Source organism: Salarias fasciatus, chromosome 5 (genome assembly GCF_902148845.1).
Source record: "Salarias fasciatus chromosome 5, fSalaFa1.1, whole genome shotgun sequence".
Taxonomy (NCBI): Eukaryota; Metazoa; Chordata; class Actinopteri; order Blenniiformes; family Blenniidae; genus Salarias; species Salarias fasciatus.
In genome coordinates this window covers 15,492,869-15,516,802 of record NC_043749.1, presented here as the reverse complement: position 1 = coordinate 15,516,802, position 23,934 = coordinate 15,492,869, and the positions used below count along the sequence as shown (strand labels likewise).

The 23,934-nt window shown below is 42.8% G+C and overlaps 2 protein-coding genes across 4 annotated transcripts; one reads left to right on the top strand and one right to left on the bottom strand.

Annotated features, from left to right (window-relative positions):
• The first annotated feature begins 2,284 nt into the window (after window positions 1–2,284).
• On the top strand, window positions 2,285–7,202 carry LOC115388109 (solute carrier family 2, facilitated glucose transporter member 11-like). Its single transcript, XM_030091050.1, has 12 exons — window positions 2,285–2,305; window positions 3,401–3,499; window positions 3,683–3,843; window positions 4,252–4,376; window positions 4,460–4,589; window positions 4,753–4,901; window positions 5,614–5,801; window positions 5,903–6,013; window positions 6,395–6,496; window positions 6,572–6,647; window positions 6,739–6,866; window positions 6,964–7,202. The coding sequence occupies exons 1-12, from the start codon at window positions 2,285–2,287 to the stop codon at window positions 7,156–7,158; spliced, it is 1,485 nt and encodes a 494-aa protein (XP_029946910.1). The 3' UTR covers window positions 7,159–7,202.
• Window positions 7,203–9,665: 2,463 nt separating this feature from the next.
• Window positions 9,666–22,639, bottom strand: patz1 (POZ/BTB and AT hook containing zinc finger 1). Of its 3 annotated transcripts, XM_030091328.1 has the most exons (6): window positions 20,964–22,639; window positions 18,680–18,743; window positions 18,408–18,579; window positions 16,986–17,144; window positions 13,619–13,831; window positions 9,666–13,181 (listed from the first exon to the last, which is right to left on the bottom strand). In XM_030091328.1, exons 1-6 carry the CDS (start codon window positions 22,217–22,219, stop codon window positions 12,703–12,705), a joined length of 2,343 nt encoding a protein of 780 aa, XP_029947188.1. In that variant the 5' UTR covers window positions 22,220–22,639; the 3' UTR covers window positions 9,666–12,702. The 3 variants fall into 3 exon arrangements, with proteins under 3 accessions (XP_029947188.1, XP_029947186.1, XP_029947187.1); XM_030091326.1 differs by lacking the exon at window positions 13,619–13,831; XM_030091327.1 differs by lacking the exons at window positions 13,619–13,831; window positions 16,986–17,144.
• Between the last annotated feature and the right edge of the window lie 1,295 nt (window positions 22,640–23,934).

The window sequence follows — 23,934 nt, the reverse complement described above, 5'->3', positions numbered from 1 at the left end:
TAGTTGCATAGCTCATTTAAATAAAAACACAAATTTGTACTTGGACTGATTTTCGGAAGAACATATTAAAATTGTATTCAGCTTTTAGTAAATTCAATTTAATGTAGACTTGTTTTTGTAATGTGTTGATCTTTTTTGGACTTTATTTGAAGGGAACTCATCAAATTCTGCCCCCGTTGAAATCACATTGTATGTATATGGTCCCTGTATAAAAGGCTGGGTTTAGGGAGTGTCCGAGCGTCTCACTTACAGTCCCTGAAAAAAAAGAAATGAGTTTTTTCGTGTGAGCCATCGCTGAGCTACGGCTCCATAACACTTCAATACAAGCTGGAGAAAGTACATATTCATAACAGAACTGGACATAACCCCCGTGGTAAAACACAGATGAAGCACATGCCCCCTTCGTCCCATTGAAACACGTGCGTCAGCGTTACTCAGATCATATGGAGGGAGTCCTGCGGAGTGGTCTTGATACTGAGGCATAGGTAAACCATGTGGAGCTCAGCAGATCAGCACAGGACTGACAGAAAAGCAGACATTAACCTTTAGTGGAAAGTAGCTGGAGTTTGTGGTAAAAGCAGATTAACATTCAAACTGCAGTGAAGCAACAGAGTTTTTTTGCGTTGCTCTTTCACTTCTCATTCTCCAATAACTAATTAAATTGTGAGTACACGTTTTTTAAAAGCTCCTTCATTTACACAAAACATGAGTATTCAACAAGTGGACAGAACAGAGCATCAAGAAACAGTTTTGCCTTCAGTTCAGAAAGTCTGCCTTCAGTCTACACGGTTGCATCATGATTCACAGGAGGACAGTGTTTCGATTGTAAATCCAAAGAAAAACGTGTTGAAAAAACGTGTGAAAGCCTCAGTGAACACCAAAAAGGTTAATGTATATGGCTGTAAAGTCATTCACGCTCACATTTAATGTCCCTGTCTGTGAAACATTGGATTAATATTTAAAACCTTCTATAGAACTCACACACTGACTGTGCAGCATTAAAACCACTTTTTTAGAGAAGCAAAATATAAAACGTGCGTCTGTAAGTGGTTGGACCAAAACGTGCTTTTTGACATTCAGTCCTTGATACTGGAGAGATGAACAACTAATTCCATGTTTTAGTCTATTCCTAAAAGCATAACAAAATGGACGAGCAGCACAGAATGATAAAGATAAGTGTCAGATTATAAACAACAAGTACATCAAGTTGCCAACAATAAGTGAAAAATATCTGTATATCGAAAATATAAATTATGTAGAAGGAAGTTTCAGCCACAGAGGTTTGAATGTGTGTTTTGTGGTTGTATTTTCTGTGAATCCCTTTCATCTAATCCAGACTGATTCACCTTTATTCAGAGCTAGGAATATCACTAGTATGTAAGCTCAGAGAGAACTAACTCATCCATGAGATGAGAGGTGTGTTCCTTATCTGGCTTGATCGTGCACTCTGCAGTAAAATATATTGGATTTACAGTGATTTACTTGCGTAATTTCCTCTTTGAGTTGTTTCTGTTTGTCAGTTGTTTGGTTGTTTCAGTATGGTATTTTTTCATCAATAAAATCAAAATTTTGGGTGTGAGTGTTCCGGTCATGTTTTCTGTCTTATTCAACTTTACTTTGTTTTTTTGTTTCAATATATATCGTTCTCAGTTCACGAGCGGGTCATGGGAAAGATCCACTCCTGAAAACAGTGTGTAGACAAGAACTGTTATTAATTTGTCAGGGTCAAAAATTAAAAGCATTGGAGCTTTTGATTTGACATCACAGAAATGTGTTCACAAACCATTTCAGCTTGGGTTTACATCTCTCAAACATATTCTGCTCTGCTTGTTTTTTTAAGGAAATTACCGACTGCAAACGTTGTATCTTTATACTGACAAAATATTGTTTATGCTCGAGGAGAATTACGCACAAAGACCTTGAGGTCGTCATTTTCCTTTCTTCCATCGAGTAATGAGGAGCTTGTGTGTGTGTGTGTGTGTGTGTGTGTGTGTGTGTGTGTGCATGTGTGTGTGTGTGTGTGTGTCCTCATTCCTGAAGAAGAAACATAATGTCTTACCAGAGGATACATTACACGGCCAAGCGGTGTCAAAAACTGAGGGTCAGCCGGATTGACCAGGTTCCATTTGAACACCCTCATTTCTCACGTCACGGCATAATGATCCTGTTCTATCAACATGAATGGACAACTACTGTCCATTGATGTGTAACTTCATGTGGCATCCTTCATATACGCCGCTCCTCCACCTCCCCTGCAGCAGCTTGCAGACGGCCGGCAGAAACGATGGAGCAGGAATCAAAACAGGTAAGTGGAAACAATCTGATCTGATTACAGGATTCTTTAGGAGAGAATGTGTCTTATACCACTTGTGTGACTCACTCACTAAAATTTAAAGAAATTACATCTATGGTGCTATGAAAAGATAATTATATACTTTATGACTTTAAAGTTGGTATAAATATATGACACTGCATTATAGAAGTGATGTAAAAATGACTATGACCAAAAACACCTGTCTCAGTGATATACATAATAAGCATTGTTTCCTGTGCTCTAATTTACCATCAGTGTGCCACTGTTAGTTTGAAATAAAGCACAAAGTAATTCCAAAAGGACCAAATGCATTCGCCTGGCTGATAAAAGGTCCATGGTGATTTATTCAAGCAGTGCAACAATCTGAAGATAAAACTGTTGTTTAACTGAATACAAAAGAAACTATATTCATAAATGTGCTCAAACATGCATGTTTGTTCATGAGTCATTTGTGTAGGGCTCTTCTTGATAGTTACCAGTTAACATGATTCATGTAAAGACCCCTTGTGGTGAGAATTTTTAAAAGATCTTTCATGAACTTTCATATCCAGAGAAGAAAAAGCAGAAAGTCCTTAAAAGTCACTGGAGAAAGGTTCTTGTGTGTAACTTACAAGATTGCATTTATATGATGTGGATTAGCTGCATGAAGTATAGTACAAGTATTGTGCAAAACAAATGAGAAATAATGTTTTCCCGTGCCTAAAAATTAAATAAATAACATGTAACATAAATACAAGAGAAACATTCATGCAACACAATGAGCTGTTAAAACAAACATTTTTGCTTTTTATCGGTTCGGCAGAACACATAAAGTGTGCAATGAAGAATAAGTGTTGAGCAGGTATTAAGTGCAAATGGTTGATCTTGCAAACGTGTTTTAGCAGGACAGAGAGGAAAAGTGAAGCCGTGCTGAGCATCGTACGGTTAATACACGTGCAGGTTATGTAATCTGTACTCGCAGTTGGAGCTGGTGTCAGTAAAATATCTGGACATACATCTGCCCACTCCTACACTGTCTAATCATTAAAAGTAACCAAACACTCTCCAAACACTTGTTCTCCATGTGACGTCTCCCTCCCATGTCAGCTGCAGTACTGGCGCCTTTACCTGCTGTCAGCGGTTTTGGGAATAGGAGGATCGTTCCAGTACGGGATACAAGTTTCTCTCATCGCTTCACCAGCAGTGGTAAGATATGCAGTATCTGATATCATTGATTCCCATCAATGAAACTACCAGTATTTCAGAAGATGCTGCCGCCACTTGTACAGAAATATCTGTGTTTTGCAAATTACCAAGAAAATAATCCCAAAATAAAAGCTGAATCTCTTCACCAAACTCACCGCTCATGTGTTTGATGTTTCTCTAAAGCATGTTCAGAGTTTTGTGAATTACACATGGATGTGGAGGAACGGCGCTCCGGTGGCTGATTCCACCAACCAGCTCATCTGGTCCTTCATCGTGGCCGTGCTGAGTCTGGGCGCCTGGGCGGGGGCGATCCACAGCGGCAGCCTGCCAGTCACTCATGGCCGGTGAGAGAGAAAGAGAGAGAGACACACACACTGACAGAGATATGCTCGCACACACACACACACACACACATGCACTTTGCACTTCAACATTCTGGTTGTTGCTGTACTTTCCCCTCGTCAGAAACAACAATATTTCCTTTTTAAATATTTCCTCCTGTGATTTCCAGTGTAATCTCCTGCTGCTGTTGATATAATGAGACAGCTGATATGTGTGAAGGGATCATCATGCTAAGGAGCTTAATTTCAATGTGTTCATCAAATCGCCACGAAGAAAGAAATAAGACTATTAAGACAAAGGAAGGTGCCACAGTTGTGAATATTAAACATACAAAGCTGAGGAACATGATGCTCTGCATGAAGGAACAAACTTTGCTTGAACTCTGTTTAACAAATTCTATGACTTTGCAGGAAAAAAGCGCTCCTGTTCAACAATGTTGTGGCGATCATTGCTGCCGTGCTCATGGTCTTCAGCCGCATGGCCAGGTCTTTTGAGATGATCCTGGTGGGGAGGTTCCTGTACGGTTATAACGTTGGTGAGTCACGATGGCGTGCCAGGTCTGTGTTTGTGCTGTCGGCTGCTGGACTCCCGGCTCGACATGTTGTCTCTTCTCCGCAGGTCTCGGCCTCAGCGTTCACCTCATGTACCTCGGAGAGAGCTCGCCCAAGAAACTCCGGGGTTTCATGACCCTCACAGGATCGATTTTCATCGCTGTGGGGAAGGTCGTAGGTCAGATTGTTGGCATCAAGTAAGAAGTGTTTGCTCATACTTGACATTTTAAGCAAAAATCCACACTGGGACAAGCTACAGTGCTGTTGAGTTTTTCAGGTCAGCTGATGAATACAGCTGTTTGTCGTACCATCTGCTGATTCTCCCTGTTTGCTCCTGTCCTTGTTTCGTGCTTTGTTCAGGGAGATTCTGGGCACAGATGAAATGTGGCCATATCTTTTGGCTGTTAGCGGCATTCCTGCCCTCCTGCAGCTCGTGATGCTGCTTTTCTTCCCTGAAACACCTCGATACCTTTATATTGATAAAGGAGACACTGAGGGCAGCAAGAGAGGTAAGCAGACAGGAGAGTCATGATTTCGTTCAGATTAAACATGAACCAGTGCAGGTTCATTTCATTAATTATTGGACTTTTCAACAACATGAGCTCTGATCAAACCCTGAATATTTTCAACCAGCTGCCACCAGTTTATATCAAACCTGTCCGGTGGTGTGTGACTCAAAACAGGCTGCTGAGGCATCTCTCTTTCTACATTTAAACACATTTTGTACAAGGAAATGGTAAAAGTTGCAACATTTTTCCAGTGTGTGTGTGTTACAAATGTCACAGAGAGAAAACACTACAGCGTATCAGTGATGTTGCATTCTGGTGAAATAGAGCAGCCGATCTACGTGCTATTTTTGTGTTCAAGCTTCAAAACACATGAATCTCATGAATGTGTTATCCTCAACCTCTGCATTGAGACTGTTTGGAGCAAAGCGGCATCTAAGACCGGCATGACTGACACAGTACAGTGCCTTATTGATTTTAGCTCCGGCTCTGGAGTACGTGCTCCTACACACTATTCAAATGAACGGCTCATTATCAGGCTGCGCAGAAGATCGGATGTGTTGGAGCGGGATATAACAGTATATAAGACTCAAGACCTTTTTCATCTGCTTCAAAATTAAACCGCTTGAAATGAAAAGTTTGTCCTCGTCCTCGTGTTTGAATAATTGTGCGTTTGTACTGATTTTGCGTGGCTGTGTGTGTGTGTGTGTGACAGCCTTGCAGTGGCTGTGGCAGGAAGACAATGTGCAACAGGAGCTGGACGACATGCAGAAGGAGAGAGAGAGCACGGAGGGAGAAAAGGCCAAGACTGTGAAGGACGTCCTGACCTCCCGCAGCGTGCGCTGGCAGCTGCTGACCCTGGCCATCCCCTGCGCCGGCGTTCAGTTCTGTGGCATCAATGCTGTACGGTCAAATCAGCTCTTCGACATTCATAACACAGCATGTTGCTTTTCCCATTTTCACCCCGTGTGATCGGCCACTAATCCGCCGCCCTCTTCCTTCAGCTGTACTTCTACGCCTTCGACATCTTCAAGGAGTCAGGAGTGCCGGAGGACCAGATGCACTACTTAGCCATTGGGCTGGGAGCGATGGAGCTCGTCACCATATCACTGTGTGTAAGTGTGAGAGAAAGGCAGCTCGAACTGGAGGAAAATAGCAACATAAAAGGCAAAATTAGCACCTCAACAATGGGCAAGGTTTTGTGAGGATTTCATGCAAGTGATTCTTAGTACTCAAGTGTTGGAGTTTTTAACAATTGCACAATTAAAAATACAAAGTTCCCTTGTCAAAAAATATTTAGAGTATTAGATACTTTTTAATTTTTTTAGTGCATTCAGTGCAGGATTACTATTGCAACATGAATATTCATATCAGGAACAGATTTTGTTTTTTTATACTCATCCAAGCTGTCTGTACGACGTCATAGCCCTTCTCAAAGAAGACGGAGTGTGTGACAAATGAACATCCCTCTGCACTGTGCCTCTGCTTTGCCTCAGTCTTTCTTGATCGATCGCGCCGGGAGGAAGAAGCTGATGGGATACGGCTACCTGCTCATGGGCGTTACAATGTGCGGCCTGACCGTCATGCTGTCCATCAAGGTAAACGCATCCGACAGACACCTTTTCTCCACTGGTCTGCAGAGAACAAAACGTGAGAGCTCTCTTCTGATGCAGGATCTCACCTGGTGGATCCCGTATGTGAACGTCGCCCTGATCTTCTGTATAATTTGCGTTTACGGCCTCGGGCCTTGTGAGTTTCTCTTTTTCTTTTCTGCGTCTCCTAAAAGCTTCCATCCCTGAAAAGGATCACTTGAACCACTTTCAAATGATTTTCCCTCCAGCTGGAGTGTCTATGGCGCTCCCCGCTGACCTCTTCCTTCAGGCCTGGCGCCCTTCAGCTTACGTGATCAGCGGAACCATCAACTGGCTCTCCATGTTTCTCGTCGGGATGCTGTTCGGCTACGTAGTGGTGAGACGTCCGCCACACATCTCTCTCTCTCTCTGTGTCTGCGTTGCGTCGTCTGCCGTTCACGCCACAAAACCTGCCTCTTTCTGTGCCCTCACAGGACGGACTGGGGCAGTTCTGCTTCCTGATCTTTGTGGCCTATTCCATTGCTAGTGGAGCGTTCATGTTATATTTTGTGCCAGAGACCAAAGGAAAGACGATGGTGGAGATTATGGATGATTTCCACAAACTAAATTACAAGGAGAAAGAAACTAACTCCAAGGAGAATGACATTAACCTTTCAACTAAATTATAACTTTTTTTTTTGTTTTCACTTATGTTGAATTGTTGTGTTTCCACATGTTGTTGGTGGCAGGCGTTCTATTAGATGTGTGATGTATATAATACATGTATTTATTATTTTAGCAATGAAAAAAAAAAGTAGAGAAGAGACTGACATTAAAAATCTGGCGTTTCTCACACAGGTCGCCACAGGTCACAGGTCACAGATCGTAGTCTGTCTCTGTGGCATGTTCCTTTGGAGCCTACATTTGATTTCTTCACTTACTCACAGCTCCAACATGTGTTCACCAGGTCAGCTGTTGATTCTAATGGAGAGGTTATTTCTTTCTGTCTTTTCTCTGATGGATATTGTACGTCTTTACTTCAGAGAGACCCTGACTCTCTGAAATGTTTCTCTGAATGACTGAGATGTTTTCAATGAATAAACATGGGGTCATAAATTCTGCAACACAGCGAACTATGCTATTTAAATTATAGACACCATTCCAACAGGGTCATAACCTGAGGAGGTTAAAAAAAAAAGAATATTGATGAATATTAATATTCTTGAAGCTCAGTTATTTGGGACCCAATTAAAGTCTCTTTAGGAAATGTGCAGACGTCTTTGTTGGGCTTTATTGTAATGAGTTTGTGGCCGTTGAGGCTCTAAAGAGACTTGCTCATTTAGACTTTAATGAATCTAATTTAAAATCTTATTGATCAGCACGAAACAAAACATGCTCATTACTCAGCCACCTTGGGAGAAGTACATTATTCAAATTCCCTCTTCTTCCTTGATCAAACAGGCTCAACACTATCATGATGCACGTTTTATATTCAGTCGTCTCTTTAACAGAAATCAGCTTTAACCTAATTGGATTGCAGTTGAATATGTAGTAACCTCAGTTAAACTCATTTCGTGCTGCCAATACAGAGAGATGGGGCAACAGGGACTGAAACTAGGAGGGTCTCTTTGCCCTTTTTTGACCAATAGAAATCATAATTGCTCGACGAATGAACGGTGGCAGTTCACCTGAGGTGAGAGACTCAGACACTGACAGTAGAAAAGGGGAATGCTGATTTGAAAGCATCCGGGAAGGATACTGTCCCACCTGCCACACTTAGAATTTCTGTGGTTGTAAGATCTTTATCAAGCCTATTAAAATAATCAATACTGACAGCAGGAGTCTGTAGAGATCCAAAGAACTGTTTAGGCTCATCTGGTCAGAAGTGTAAAATGATTCACAAAAATTGGAAAAGCGGAGGCTGACCTCTGCATTGTCAGTACATCTTCCACCACTTCCATATTTCATTGCTGGATTGTTTGTTTCACTGCTTTTTGGCAAATCTGGTGTTCAAGTAATCAGCCTGCTTTCTCACCTTGTAAACAGTTATTAGTTATTGTTTTGGATAAAAGATATTCAGCCTGTTGTGTTGAAATTGTTTTAATATTATATGTTCCACTGATGGAGATCTGCTGAACAGTTAGTCTAAGTTCACAATTTCTTTGGTTAGTTTTGAAAGATGTTCATTATTCACTGTTTTTTGGCACAGTGTGAAGCTGTTCTGCCCCTCAGGTAGTCAGCGTTCCATCTGTCCTTCCTGTTCCTCTCTTTCTCCAGTCCATGTCTTCCTTCTCTCCCGGTCTGTCTCCCTCCATCTTTCAATTACCCTACTGTCCCTCGTCTGAAATATGTTTCAATTTTGCTCTTCTGAGCGCAGCAGATTAATAAAGCACCGCTGACGATACAAAGACTGTGTGCTGGGGTGGAAACCGGTCGGTGATCTGAGACGACAGCACTCCCTCAAGCACACACAGTTATCAGGCGTGATTCTCTTATCCAGAAATAACTAATCTATCTGTGAACAAGTTTTGTAGACCGAAGAGAAGAAAGGATACATTCTAGAAGTGGGATTACAAAAAAACCTTCTCCATTTTGTTTGAAAGTTACACTGAAACAGGCCCGAACATGGTTTTTGCTTTTCACAGCTTGCTTTTTAGAGAAGTCTTCTGCCATTGCTTTCTTTACTTACAGTTTTATGACAGTTAAAATATTTGCTTTCAAATCAAGAAGAATCTCAGCCCGGAAGCGACTTTCTCCAGCCTTCAGAGGAGCTCCGGGGCACAGGGCCTATTAGCACTAACAATCACCCAGGTATTTAAATTTCTGCAGACTGGACGCCGTCCACACTGTGCAAATGTCGATTTGAAGCGTCGCTCTGTACTATTAGTAATAATCACTCGAGAAAAATCAGGTTTTCAGTTGCAATTTATTTGATGCTCATCTCTGCACCAAGAAGAGAGATGAGACTCAATAACAGCGTACAAAAACAAATATCTATAGAAAAGTAAGCTTGTATTGAAATATGTCCAAAGACGTTATAACAAAACATGTAGTTCACATGTTTTAAGAGAATTTTTGTTGAGTACGATGATAAAATACCAAGTTAACATATTGTACGTTTTGTGTGTTTTTTTTTTATACAAAAGTGTCAATGCAAGTCACTCTGTACAATTCTTAACCTTTAGAAAAGAGGACCTTTTTTAATCCACTGCTGTGCACAATCAGTATTTGGAAGGCACTTTGCAACAGACCAAAAGCAGAAAGCAAAGACGTGTGGTTATAAATAATCCATGAAATCATATTTTACCTTTCGAGTACCAACAGGAGTGAAACAAACCATGTATCCCCAGAAGAGAGAGAGAGAGAAAGAAAACAAAAAACAAAAACAGAAAAACCCCACTGAATTTAATACAGTATTTCATTTTTCCAAATAGTAATTATAACAACACAACCCTTATTACCTTTTAAGGAGTAAATACTAGTGCAGAGTGGATCAAAAAAGGGGGGGGGGGGGAAAAACAGAAAGACTTGGTCAGAGATGTGAGTCGTGCAGCTGGCAGTGTGAGCGCTGCCAGAGCAGAGTGATAGTACAGGGAGCAGCGAAGATTCCACTGCCACCAACCAGTGATCGACATTCAGTCCCCAGCTCAGCTCGCATGCCAGAACATGCAGTTTACACTTCAAATGGCCATAACTTAACATCCCTCCACAAAACAAACAAGAGAGAGAGGAAAAAAAAAACAAATCTTCATATGTACAGAATCACCATTGACAAACACTGATCATATTGGTTGGTTTTATATATATATTTATATATATTTATAGTGTGTGTATATGAAAGATATATACACTTGTTACAATCACAATACAACCATAAATAATAAAGGAATGTACTGAATTTGAACAGACTAAACCACTCACAAATCATAATTAAAGAGAAAGCAAGAAACATAGAAACGCACGCACGCACGCACACACACACACGACTGAGCCTGATTTGCATCATTCTTCGTTGAATAAAAAAAAAAGCATTAACTCATGAGACTTGTGTCAATGTGCAAGAGGTCCAGATAACACCACATATCATACACTGAGATCCAGATCTCTTCTCATCAATTTTTTTTTTTTTTGTTGTTTTTTTTTTAAACGTTTCCAGGCTGGCTGTGATTGTTCTCATTTCTTCTAATAGTCCATGCGAGCCCATTAGCAGAGGGCTCGCCTAATTTGTCTAAGATATATCAAAATGTACTTTAACCAGAGCTGCAGCTACTCAGGAAAACACGGAGGAATAACCCACAGTAATCAACGTTTCACTTATTGTAGCTACTAAAGCAGAAATATTACACTGTCTAAGTTTATACCGAGTGAAAACAAAGGGATGGAATCACTTAAATACCTGAAACAAAACAAACAAAAAAAAAAGACAGGCAACAAATACAGATTCATTGCTGATAGCTTGATGCAGTTAAAACTTCAACTCTGGTTAAATTACATTATCTTTCACACAGTTTGCTTTTAGTCAGTGCCCAGTTGGATTTTCGAATATGTGGCATCGTATGAAGATGCATGCATAAAGTTGAGAGTTAGAAAGGCTTCTTAAGCGCAAAAGAAAATATAACTGTCATATTTTATTCTCCTGACTGTGGTCCTAAGATTCTGTCGTTGAAAATAAATTAAGAAACCTAAAAAGACCGTTTTTTGTGTATCGATGTGGAGGAAGTGGCGAGTTCTGCTTCTGTTATCGTGGAATCAGCATGTTTGCACATTAAGACGCTGCATCTCGTTCAAACGCGGCACATGATCCATCCTGAGGGATGGGAAGAGCAGTCCAATTAAAAAAAAAAAAAAAAAAAGCTTCATTTGTTGATTCTGCAGCACGTTCTGTCGCGCCGGAGGACGGCGGTTCATGATGGAACACTTCTTCGGCACCTCTGGCTGTCACAAAACACACGTGTAACGCACAAATCTCCATTTCACAGAACTCAGAGGGAAGTAGAGTCAAATGTGAGCCAATCGCAGGATTTTTGTTTTTAAACAAACAAAAAAAAAAAAAAAGCAGACAGAACCGAGGGCATGAATAAGTTAATAAAATATAATCTAGATTTTCAAAATATATACTGACAATATACCTGACCTTGGTCCTCGTTTCATACACACAACTGATTTAACACCAAACAAACATGAATCGGGAACACTGTGATTGTAGCAGGGGGAAGAAACTTCGGTCCTAACCAGCTCAAAGCACGTTTCAAGACAGATTTTACATCCGATTCATTCAGACATCAAGAACAGAAAACTGTCCGTTTCAAATGCGATCCTGTACACCGCATTGGTTATGTATCGTCATGGCTTTCCTCTCCTTAATTACACACATACAAATAAACATTGAAAAAAAAAAAAAAAAAAAAAAAAAGACGGACTTCTTTGCATTTTAAAAAGTGCTTCCCAGCTATAAAGTCTGCAAACTGCTTTTTTTTTTTCTTTTTGTTTTTTCTCAAAATGTTCTGGACAACATATGGTGATCAGAAAAACTGACAAGTTCCACAAAAATGCCATGAAATGTGCTGTGAGACCGCTAGGAAAGTTTCTCCATTAACAACAGACTCAAGAAAACCTGCAATCAAAACTTTTCCAATTCAAGTCTCTTGTCTTTAAAAAAAAAAAAAAAATCATGAAAAATGAAGCCAACGCAGAATGTAGCCCTCTTGTTGTTTTGAGGTAAAGACATCTCTGTACAACCTTTACAGGAACGGATAATACGAAGCACTGCAGACACTTTTAATGGTCTAAGATTGAGGTACCAATCACACAAAAGCAGTGAAAGTGGGCAAAAAAGACAGTTACTCATCTTAAGGATGGCAGAAGTAATTCGCCTATTGTCAAGAAGCATCTCTGTGGCGCAGAAAGCTCAAAAACTCACAAGTCGAAGGAACAGCGGAAGGAAACAGAACTTCAATAGATCCACGTCACTTAGAAGCAAACAAGACCCTTCATGTCGAATCTTAAAATAGAAAATCAAAACAGCAAAGACGTCTTTTTCATACCCGAAAAAGTAGAAAAATGTAGGAATTATATGGCAGCTTCAGACGAAAATCTTGGATGCACAGTAAGCAACGTGACGAACAGAAGTAGTCTTGAGGCAACGTTATTCCCAAATAAAGAGCATCTTCTGTGGGTGACCCGGCTTGTCCTAAAAACGAGGTTTTTGCTACCGCGCACGAGAGCAAAAAGTGTCATTTCCCGCCAAAGTCCATCCCGCTCTGTCCCGCCTCGGCGTCCACCAGCGACGAGGCGAAGGCGGACTGGACTATCTGGAAGCCGAACGACTCCAGCAGCGACATGTTTTGTTGTGGGGAGAAGGGCGAGGTCAGGGAGGGGGCCAGTTCGCTGAGGCCGGAGCCGGAAACGCCCTGGGCCTTCTGAGCCTTGTGAACTCTGTGCTGGTGCTTGTTGAGGTAGGACTTGGTGCGGAAGGCCTGGCCGCAGATCCCGCAGGTAAACTTCTTCTCAGGGTCCGTCTTGGCTTTGGATCCCTCCGGGGAGGCCATGGCGCCCACGGAGGCGCCGTTGCAGGCCAGAGAGGGCATCTCCAGCTCGGGTTCCTCGGGTTTGTGGGGGGATTTGAGCTCCTCGCCGTTGGACAATTCCGCGAACGAAGGGTCAGACTCCTCCGACTCCAGGTGAGGGCATTTTTCGGCGTTTTCTTGCCCGTCTGGGGTGAGCGCGGCATGGACCAAAGAGAGGAGTGGGACAGAAACAGAAGAGGGCAAAACATGGGGGGGAAAAAAAAGAAGAAAAATGTTAATGAGTACAAATGATAGTATTGAGTTTTGTAACAAACGACATTCATCCAGTAGCTGAGAAGCACCTGAAAATTTTTTAATATAAGCGTCTGGAGTTAAAATATGAAGGGATCAAGCACAAACAAAACTTACATACTAATACAGGATATCAAATGTTACGTTTTATAAACAGACGACTGCTTAAAAAAAAAAAAAAAAAAATGTGGCGACAAGCATTTAACCGTACAGTCATACAGCTCAGTCCATTTGCCCAGTGTCCAATGAGAATCCTGCTGTGTCCATCCACACAAATAGGCCATGCGGTAGCACCATGCCCCTGCCCACCCTCCGGCTGGACTGTACTGACCTGCGACAGGCCCATAGGCGGGGAAGCCAGGCCCCCCGCTAGAGCGACACTCCCAGAAATATGGAGTCCCACCTGGCTTCCCCATGAGCAGCTCGGGCTGCAAGCAGAGGGTGGAGTGGCCCGGCTGGGGAAGAACCGGGTGTCCAGAGAGCCCATGAAAGCGGCCCTCTGCCTCAGGCGAGGTGAGGAGCAGCTGGCGACTGGCGCACAGGTCTACACACAACGCCCGACCAGGGAGAAGGGAAGAGGGGGGGGAGGAGGAGCAGACATGACAGGCCGGCGGAGACCATGTGGAGAGAATTATCTTCGTTTCATTACCAGGATTTGGGAAAAAAAAACCGTTTGTGAAGACAGTAAACTGGACAGGTAGAGGAGTATGAATGAGTCCATGCCCATGCCCACTCACTAAAGCTGTAAGTGATGAATGATTCAAGCTGTTTTTTTTTTCCAGTCCTTTTAAACAGGACCCAAAGCGATTCAAAATACTTCAAAAATGAATATATCTGTGCAAAACACATTGAATACCAACCAACCACTAGCTTGAAAGCTACTTTCAGATTAAATATTATAACTTATGTGCCATTCCAGTACAGATCTTTCTCAAATAGCATGTTTTAATCTGATAAACACAGGTGTATCTACTTTATGTATGTTACATTTCTTTGAGTGCAGAAAAACAGCAACATCAATGCTGCCGTTTTTCTCTGTTTGAAATCGTACAGACTGAACAAATACGTTTTAGCGGACACATGAGGTCATTCTCCAGTCAGAGTACATGTGTGACAGAAAACAAACTGAGGATGAGAGGTGCCTTAAAGGAGAAAATGTCTTGTTTGGCTTAAATTGTGATTTTTTTTTTTAGTCAGTGCAGCAGCAGCTTCGAGCATTGTTTGACTTGCTCGATGAAAGGTCATTTCCAATCTGCTGTCCTGCCTTAGGCCTGAAAGATTTGGTTCTACTGTGTCCCTTCTGCCTTTGATCTGTTTGGACGTCACATGTTTGTTTTGGTGACTGAAAAGAAGAAAAGCAAGCGGGCTTCGTGAAGCCACAGACTCCAATCATCTCTCGCCATTTCTGCACACATCTTTCATCCTGGTGTCAAGGTTAACATCTGTAATGAGTTGGAGGAAACATCTCTACGGTGTTCGGAATCTGGACAATCGGTGAAATTATGGCTTTGAGTACATATATCAATGCAGAAGAACAACCTGACATTAACTCTGTTTCATTCTCCCCTGCGGGTCACATTTATCCAGCTGTACTGTAAACATCTTATGTTAGTTAGGATTATTGCAACAACAACAACAAACTAAACTAAAACCCCTGCAGTGTTGTGTTTCTGAGCTCTACGTGATCCCTGCGACAGACAATACCACGAGGAAGACGCCTGTTGAATATTGTGTTGTCTTGGAAACGAAGGACAGGTTTGTGGAAGGGGCTGCTGCGTTACAGCAGCCTCGGAGTGCGTTACACTCACATCATGAGCCTTTAAATGCAGCCTCTGAAACAAACAGTCCCTGAGCTCATAATCCAGCTGATGCGTGGCTGGTCAACTCATCAATAACATTATTGACATTATCTGCTACACCTGGGCATCATTGTTCCAGAAAATCAGTTTGTTTCTCACAACAAACTACATGGTTTCAATCTGTTAATTTAGTGACTACAGCAGGGGAGAATTATCGAGTTCAAACAATTTAGGTCCACTGCACGCTACTGTACAACTGCAGCAACGGTGATGAACACCGACAGACCAGCTTCACACACACAGGATCACCACTGAAAACAACTTGTCCATAAACATGGATGGGGCACTGCGGATAAATATTTAGGTCATACCAACTGAAACTGGTTTTGTCACAATCCTGCAAGCTGACAAAGTAACAACCAAAATTCACTTCAACATTTTTCCAGACAAGGATTGTCTTGAAAGAGACAAACTGTCCTCCAATTGACTGATCACATCTCTATTAGGAAAAACAGCCATTCTTAATCTGTCAAACTGGATTTTTTTTTTTATTATTGAAAAAAAAAAAAGCAACCTGTAAATTAAAGAAATAGCTGCAATTTTAAAGGTTCTATTTCTAGTTTAATACAATTCTCTTCAAATGATTGGTTTTCAAAGCAGAAAACACGTAATCATTATCTCAAGCAAACAACACAACTTTTTCAATAGTTAGTTCACACTGATAATATATTTCCCCCCACTTTTGTTCAAATTGAATTAAATCCAGCCTCCCTAACGTAATGCTACTTGGTACAATATAATGATGCTTAAAACAACTGCAGTTACTTGTACTAATGCGTTTAACACAAAATTAAAATCCTTATTATTATAATACCACGTTAATGATTTAAACTGCTTAATCACAACTTGATGCAATCAACTGCTATCTACACTACCTCAGCATGACAAGCATATTGTTGATCCAATCATTCATTTTCTTCCCACACCGTGGCTCACAGTCCACGGTGTCTTCATTGCCATTTTTCCTGACGGAAATGGCACAACTATAGAGGGTTTCAATGAATCCGGGGCAAATGGAGCGTATATTAGGACGATCATGCAACACTGTGCGTAGCCGAACAACTGCTCATGAAGCAGCCAAGCAGATACAGGCACGGTTAACCATACGGCCATGGCCATGCTGGACACACACAAAACACACACACCCAAGCAGAGGTGGCTCAAATCTCCAAATTCTTACGTTGGCAGCCCGCAAACATGTATTATACACCTTCAACCAGTGCGTCTGATGAGAGGCATTCCAACACTTGCATTACTTAATATCCAATTCACGGAGGGATAAAAAGCTGGATTTATCCTGTGCGAGTAATGTGAATGAAATATCACAGTACTGTGATTGTGACAGTACTGTAATTATTTCAAATCATTTTCAATTTTAAAGAAACTATCGGAACATATTACAAGGCGGATTTTGTTTCAGAGTAAAATTATTTTAATTATCAGATGTTGTGATCTGAAATCCTTCAGTTCCTGCAGCTATTTCTGCAAGTCGTGAGCACACTAATACCTCCATCACCACCCAGTAAACCTGGTCACCTACTGAATCTTGACCTCCTTGATTTAGAGTTCAAAATTAAAAAAATAATAATAATAAAAAAAATCCATTCATGTTAAAGAAGAGGGGAAAAACAACTCCTTGAAGAGGTGTGCAGCATCTGGCAAATGAAGTGATAACAGTAAAGTTTCGAGCAGCCTGTAAGCGGGGGACGGATGTATACTTGTGTTTAAACAAACACAGAGATGCGGCAGCATGTTTCTCCAAAAAGAAAAAAAAAATGCAGCAGCAGAGCAAATGAAAGCCAGAAACATGAACTTGGGATGGGGCGGGCGGCTGCTTGCCTTCCACTGCGCACTGGCGTCCCATGTGGTAAGGAGTGCCGTTGTGCATCTGCAGCTCCCCCCTTGGCTCAGGGAAGGTGTGCATTGTGGCAGTGGGGGGCAGTGGAGAGCCATGATGCGTCTTTATATGCACCTTAAGGTAGGACGCAGTGGAGAAACCTGGGACCAGAAGAACAAAGAACAAGGCAGTTGCTTGACACACTCGAAGCCGTTGCCTGTGAGAGGAGTGTTCCGACACCGACGTCCTGCTCCGAGACAGTTTGGGCGACAAAACCTCTGCACTTCTTTTTTGAGTTTACAAAACTAGAAAAGGAACGCTCCTCTTTTCACCTCTGCCTTTCAATAATAATGGGCATCACTGTCTACATTTATGCCCTCATGTGAAGGACTAATCTTTTGAAAACACTACGACCAAAATGTTTTTAATGCTGCTTGTTAGTTATCCCATCACAAAGAAAAAATTTTTGTTTTGATTCTTCTCCACTTTAATCACTCCTTCACCACTGCACCAACAGCAAGACGCCTGCTGAGAATAATTTGATGAGCAAACTTTACAAGCCTAAACCACCAGAAATCCTTAATAACCTGATCGGAATGTGGTGAATCCCACATTTCATAAGCTATGAGTTATGGTCAGTACGTAAACTACCAAAACTCAAATTCAAACAACCGCAGGACAACAAATGAATAAAAATTTGAGTTTCATATGCAACTTTCTCAGAGTTGAGTTGACTCAGTATCGATGTTTCCTGTTGCCAATTGGCAATTATAAGAGGTGTGACTTTACTTCAATCACATACCTACACCCTCAGAGCAAATACACATTCAGCAAGAACAGAGAAATGCTCCCACTTTCTCATGGTGGCTAGAAAAACCAAGTCAGTTGTGGTCCGGACATTTCATACTTGGCAAGGAACTCATGTGCAAAGCTCTGAGGAAATCCTGTTCCACTTCAGATTTCTGAACAATCGCATAAACGATGGTAGAAAACCACATAAGAAAAAGGTCAGGGCCAGATGATAGGTCGAGAAAGAAACTGCAAAAAACTCCAAAACCTGGAGTGTGAGCCCTTGGAGAGAGAAAAAATTCCTCTGCTCTTGTGGAGTATGTACAAACAAACCTTGATTATCTGTAAGAGAACAACACAGACAAGGCAAAAACTAGAATCAATCCAGTTTCAGCACCCTCCACACAGCCTTCCTTGAGAGTGGAGATGGCCGAAGCGATGACACAGACACCTTTTTAAAACAAAGGTCATTAAAAGAAATTATTCCAAAAATATGAAACCAGTATCTTTATTCCCAGACACTTTTGAATTAACTCTGAGATTCATAAAGGTTGATGACGTCTCGTATGAGACGACAATGTTTGATAGGAATTTGTTTTGAAGCCACATGCCAACATTAAAAAGAAAGGAATTACCTTTGTTGCAAATGCCGCAGTAGTTATGAGTTCCTTCGCTGTGTTTCTTGAGGTGGTCGGTCATGTACGCAGCTCGCAGGAACTTGCCACAAACTTTGCAGGGGATCTTGTCCTCGTGGCATGCTAAGTGTGACCGAAGGCGATCTCTTGTAGCGAAGGAGGCATTACAAATCTGAAAAGCAGAAATGAGCACACGTGTGTTATAGTTTCAGTCCCTCATCTGATGCGCGTCGTCCGTGGATAGTAAGTGTATTTTGGAATGTGAATGTTACCTGGCACTTGTGGGGTCTCTCTGTCGTGTGTACTTGTTTGATGTGTCCGTTCAGGTGGTCTGGTCTGGAACCAAAAATGTGAAAATATAAGGCTTGTGTTCACGCACGTGTTAAGATGTGAATAAGCACCTTTCCATCATTATTCCTCATTAGACTCAGCCAACATCTGGTTCCACTTACTAAAACCATTTGTTCTGACATTGCTTTCTCTGAGCTTGTCCAATACAACTTATTTTTCAAACTCTTTCTTTGGGCTTTTACTTTTTTCCCCCCCACCAATTTTAGAATTACAAACATCACTAGATATGAGCAAGTATAACATGCTACTTCCTCTTTTTTTTGCCTTACAGATTCAGGAGTGTGTTTCTTAACATTTTGGACAATGTTGGTTTCTCAAAGGCTTTTTTGATTGTTTTTTTTTATGCATCCAGTAGATGAATTCACATGGCTAATAAGGAACATGCTTCCACTCATCTGTCCAGGAACTTTGTTTTATGTGAAACAGACTGCAGCTATGCCGACTGCGAGGCTACGCAACACTATGTGAGTGATCACAAAATGTGAAATACTTCAGAGGCTGAGAATTTAATGACATTATCCACAGTGTTTGTGTTTCTGAGTAAGTAAAATTATCTAATTCACTTGGCTTTCATCACCTTTTTAGTCCTGCCTCTGTCCTTACATGTCTGTCTGCATGCCTATGATCTATTTAGAGGACATGTGAATCTGAAATGTTAATAGAAGACAAAAACAATGCTGAATTGAACCTAAACACAGGAGTTTTCACCTCAATTAAACAAGGCTGAAGTGTGGACATCTTAAGGTACCTGTCAGTCATTTTCACTTCAGTGGATTCGACTATGCATGATCGTTACGATCACACTGCAAATAACCATTCCATATTCTAGAAATCAAACGTGACACATTATATTCATAAAAAAGAAAGAGACAATGACAGGTCACAACTGTAAGTATAATAAATACGAAATATTAAAACTTTCTTTTTCTTAGCAAGAAAACATGCTAGAATCAGGAAATACCATGGATTTATTGACATTAACCAATATTTCTATCTTACAGTCAGTCTGAGCACCAAAGGCAGTCAGTCGTGTATTAATTATTGATTAATAAATACTTGACTGCGAGGTGAAGTAGTAAACGCTCTTGCTTCACACAGAGAGGATCTGGGTTCAAATACTGGCTGAGCCTTTCTGTGTGGAGCTTGCATGTTCTTCCTGTGGGCACCTGGGTTTTCTCCCACAGTCCAAAAGCATGCACATGAGGTAAATTGGTAAATGGAGACTAAATGTGAACATGAGTGTGTGTTTGTCTCTCTGTGTTTGCCCTGAGATGGACTGGTGACCTGTCCAGGGTGTATCCTGCTCTCGCCCATAGTAAACTGGGACTGGCTGGTTCCAGCACCCTGTGGCCCTGCACAGGATTGAGTGATAAAGAAGATGGATGGAAAAATACTTGACCATCTGTTATACGGAACGAAATAGTGAAATATATCACCCATACACCTACAATTAGAGCTAATGTTATCAGTATGAATATAAGCTCCGGGAAAATGAAAAGCCGCAGGTGTTAGAGTGGAAATGTCCCATCTCTGTGTGCAAACTTACAAAAACAAAGTGAGAATTGTCTGAAAAGACAACAAAGGAACCGTTTGGCGGGACAAAAGCAACAGAAGCTTGTAAGAAAAACTACTGCAGGCCATGGCAATGAATTCAGCTGAGATACTGGATCTAAAAACAAACTTTTACCTGACCTTATCCTCTTGAACTGAACTGTCATTATGAATCTATGATGTTTTTGCTAAGTGCACTGTGGAAAATGTCACTGCTGTTTTTGCTACAATGAGCACGTTTACCCTCCACAGCAGCAGGTGGAGGCAGTGAGTTAGAAACAAGGCCTGGAACCACAGGGCTGCTAATTGGATTCTCTGGATGAAAGCAAATCATATTGGATCCAAGCAAGTGCAACAATTCAGATGGTTAAGGTTATTGTAAATAAGAAAGCTGTTGCATCAAAGGGAATGTCTTCTGTGAAAAGGTGACTAAATCAATCCTCTATGTTTTGTCTTTTAGTGGCTATATGCCTTATGTTTATGCAGTTTCAGATTTAACATTGTGCCAATTCAACATGAGTGCAATATATGAATAATAATTATCTGAACAATATGATTTACACTTTAAGGCAGCAAACAAAGCAAACTTTAGTGTGTATGACTATCTGTCACAGCATTGTTTCTAACAACTCCAAAACGATGCCTTCAGCTCACCTGGAGAAACCTTTCCCGCAGCTCTGGCACACATACGGCTTCCCCACGGAGCCGTCGTGGGACCGCACGTGATACGACATCCTGTCCTTCCGTTTGAACCGGAGCCCGCACACCGGGCAGGCGTACGGCTTCTCCCCGGAGTGCGAGAGCTTGTGCCGGTTCAGGTGGTACACGTCGCGGAAAACTTTCCCGCAAATGTCACAGCCGACGTGCCGCCGGGTCCTCTCCCGCTTGCGCCCGTTGTCCAGCGTGAGTCCCGCGTGCAGCTGCACGCCGTTCTCCAGCAGCCCGGACTGGGGCAGCAGAGAGATGCCGCTGGCGGATGACAGGCTGTCAGCCGCGTTGTTTACGCCGCCGCTGGAAGCTCCGTGCTGCGCCTCGTGGTTCTTCAAGCGGGAAGCCTCCGTGAAGGCTTTCCCGCACGTCCCGCACGGGAACAGCCCGTTGTCTTTCAGGATGCTGTGGTTCAAGTGCACAGCCTCCATGGGCGCCCCGGGTTTCTTGGGTCTCCCCCTGCCCCTCTTTGACCCCGGGGAGCCCATGTCGTGATTAAACGCATTGCCCGTTATGTCCGCCGGCGGGGAGCCCGGCACCCCCTCGACGGGCTCCAGCAGGGGCACGGAGGACTGGCCTCCGTCTTCCAGCGCGCCGGCGGCGGCGGCGGGGTTCTCCCCCCCGTCCACCTCCATCTGTGCATTGTTAGCAAAGCTCTGGCCGTTCACCAGCATTCCCGTCCCGTTCACCGCAGCCTGGTGGTGAGCCACCGGGAAGCCCACCTCCGGAGCCCCCGCGGCCTGGAAAAGGCTGGCGTCCCCTCCCCGAGAGGTCGGGACGAGGATCTGGACGTTGGACTGCTTGATGACCTCCTGGCAGATCTCGATCACCGAGCGCATCAGCAGAAACTTGGCAGCTGTCATCAACTCCGGGAAGCACTCGAGTCGCACCACGATCCTGGAGGTGTAGGCGAAGTCCAGGATGTCTTTAAAAACTTTGGGGCTGATGGTGTGCATCTCCAGCTCCTTGGCGTCGCCGTCGCCCTCCGCCTGACGGTCGAAGACCGACTCGAAATACTCGCTGCAGGCGGCCAGCACCGCTTTGTGGGCAGGGAAGCTCTCCTCGCCGACGCGCAGGATCACATCGCAGAACCTGCCTCCATCTTTCCTCTGAACGTTGAGGTTGTGTAGCATCTCCGCACTGTGTTTGCTCACCTGGTAGGTGTACGAAGAAGTCCAAGACGGCTCCGCTACTTTCTCCATAGCGAATTCATCCAACAACAATGGTTGTTCGCGACAGCGGTCGGAGAAATGACGGACTTGCGTGTTCACGATGTCGACTTACTGAAAGCAGCTAGCTCCAAAAGCCTAAAACGGCCGCCCCTCCCGTCGTTTTAGCATCTAATGTTAAACGTTAGCGGTAGCAGCAGCAGCAGCAGCGGGGAAAAATGGCAGCCCCCCAGCTTCCTGTGAACTCTGACCCGGCTTTCTTCGGGGGTGGGGGTCGCTCTTGTTTTGGATCTACGGGCATTGATCGGAAACGTGCATTTTTGAAGCGATTCTGTGGCTGTAGCCGCCGTCCCTCCGGGGAGTCGTGCCCCGGCAGCACCGCGGGGGTCTTTTCGTGTTGTAACAACCGAACGTTAGCACGCAGTTCTCTTCCTGTATGTGTGTGTATGTGTGTGTTTGGAAACCCCTCCCCCAACCACAGACCCGAAAAAACCCCTTCTCTGCGAGCAAGGGCGGAGTGTGGAGAGAGAGGCACCTGGGCAGACAGATACCACCGCCCCCAATTGTTTCATGATGATAAAGATATGAAGCCCGATATAATTCGAAACAAAGACGGAATGTCTCCCTCTATATCTCTGAGGCTTGCAGCAATTTGGTTTTTCCTCTGGTCACACTGAAATGCCCCAGTCAGCTTTTCAAGCTTAGTTTAATTTGACATTTTGTCAATTTATTCACACCGAGTATATTTAATGTTGATACCAGAGTGAATCGATTTAAATTTTGGGGGGACAATTCATTTAATATTGATATTGGTCACACTATTTACTACTGATTTATGTAACCCCCCCCCCAATTTCAAAGTAGCCAAGCTTGGTTATTTTCATTCACACCCCTCTTCTGTTCAATGCTTGGATGCACATCAAATTTGAGGCTTTTAGATCTAGTCTAAATTGTCCTGATTTTTTAATAGCTTTTAGGCAATCGTTAGTTTCATATGTCCAAGATGTAATTTTGAGTCTCATCTTTTCTACTGTATTTCATAGCAATCATTAGGTCTACATTTGAGTGTCTGTTCCTATTCATGGTAAAAAACTTCAAATTACACCCAAATTGTATCTGAAGAGTCAACACTACATTATCGGGGCGACAGTAGCTCAGTTGGTAGAGCGGGTCGTCTTATAACTGGAAGGTTGGCGGTTCGATCCCCGCTCCCGCAGGCGTAAAACTGGCGTTGTGTCCTTGGGCAAGACACTTCACCCACCTTGCCTAGTATGAAAGTTGTGAGAGTGAATGGTTGGTGGTGGTCGGAGGGGCCGATGGCGCAGATTGGCAGCCTCGCTTCCGTCAGTCTGCCCCAGGGCAGCTGTGGCTACAGTCGTAGCTTACCTCCACAAAGTATGGTGTGAAAGGGTGATGTGATATTGCAGTGTGAAGCGCTTTGGGCTCTGTCAAGCAGGGTAAAAAGCGCTATACAAGTGTAGTCCATTTACCATTTATCAAAGCTTTGAACGTCCAATAAAATTTGAAGTACTTCAGAACTTAGACTGAAATCTGCTGCTTCCACTCCGACTTTGCTCAGCAGAACACTAGTGATAAACTTCTTTAAAAGAAACTGAAACACTTTGCAAATGAGTTTCCATTACCAAGCAACCCCCGCCCCCCTTTAAATTTAGGCAACAATGAATCTAAAACTATTCAAACAAAAAAAAAAAAAAAAAAAAAAGGGGGTCCTCTTAGGAAGGCCAGTC

Coding starts and splice junctions, on each gene's coding strand:
- LOC115388109 (XM_030091050.1), top strand. CDS start 2,285: ATGGAGCAGGAATCAAAACAG. Junction 3,844..4,251: donor CTGCCAGTCACTCATGGCCG/GTGAGAGAGAAA, acceptor ATGACTTTGCAG/GAAAAAAGCGCTCCTGTTCA. Junction 4,377..4,459: donor CCTGTACGGTTATAACGTTG/GTGAGTCACGAT, acceptor TCTTCTCCGCAG/GTCTCGGCCTCAGCGTTCAC.
- patz1 (XM_030091328.1), bottom strand. CDS start 22,219: ATGGAGAAAGTAGCGGAGCCGTCTTGGACTTCTTCGTACACCTACCAG. Junction 18,580..18,679: donor AGAGACCCCACAAGTGCCAG/GTAACATTCACA, acceptor TCTGCTTTTCAG/ATTTGTAATGCCTCCTTCGC. Junction 13,182..13,618: donor CGCCTATGGGCCTGTCGCAG/GTCAGTACAGTC, acceptor CGCTCACCCCAG/ACGGGCAAGAAAACGCCGAA.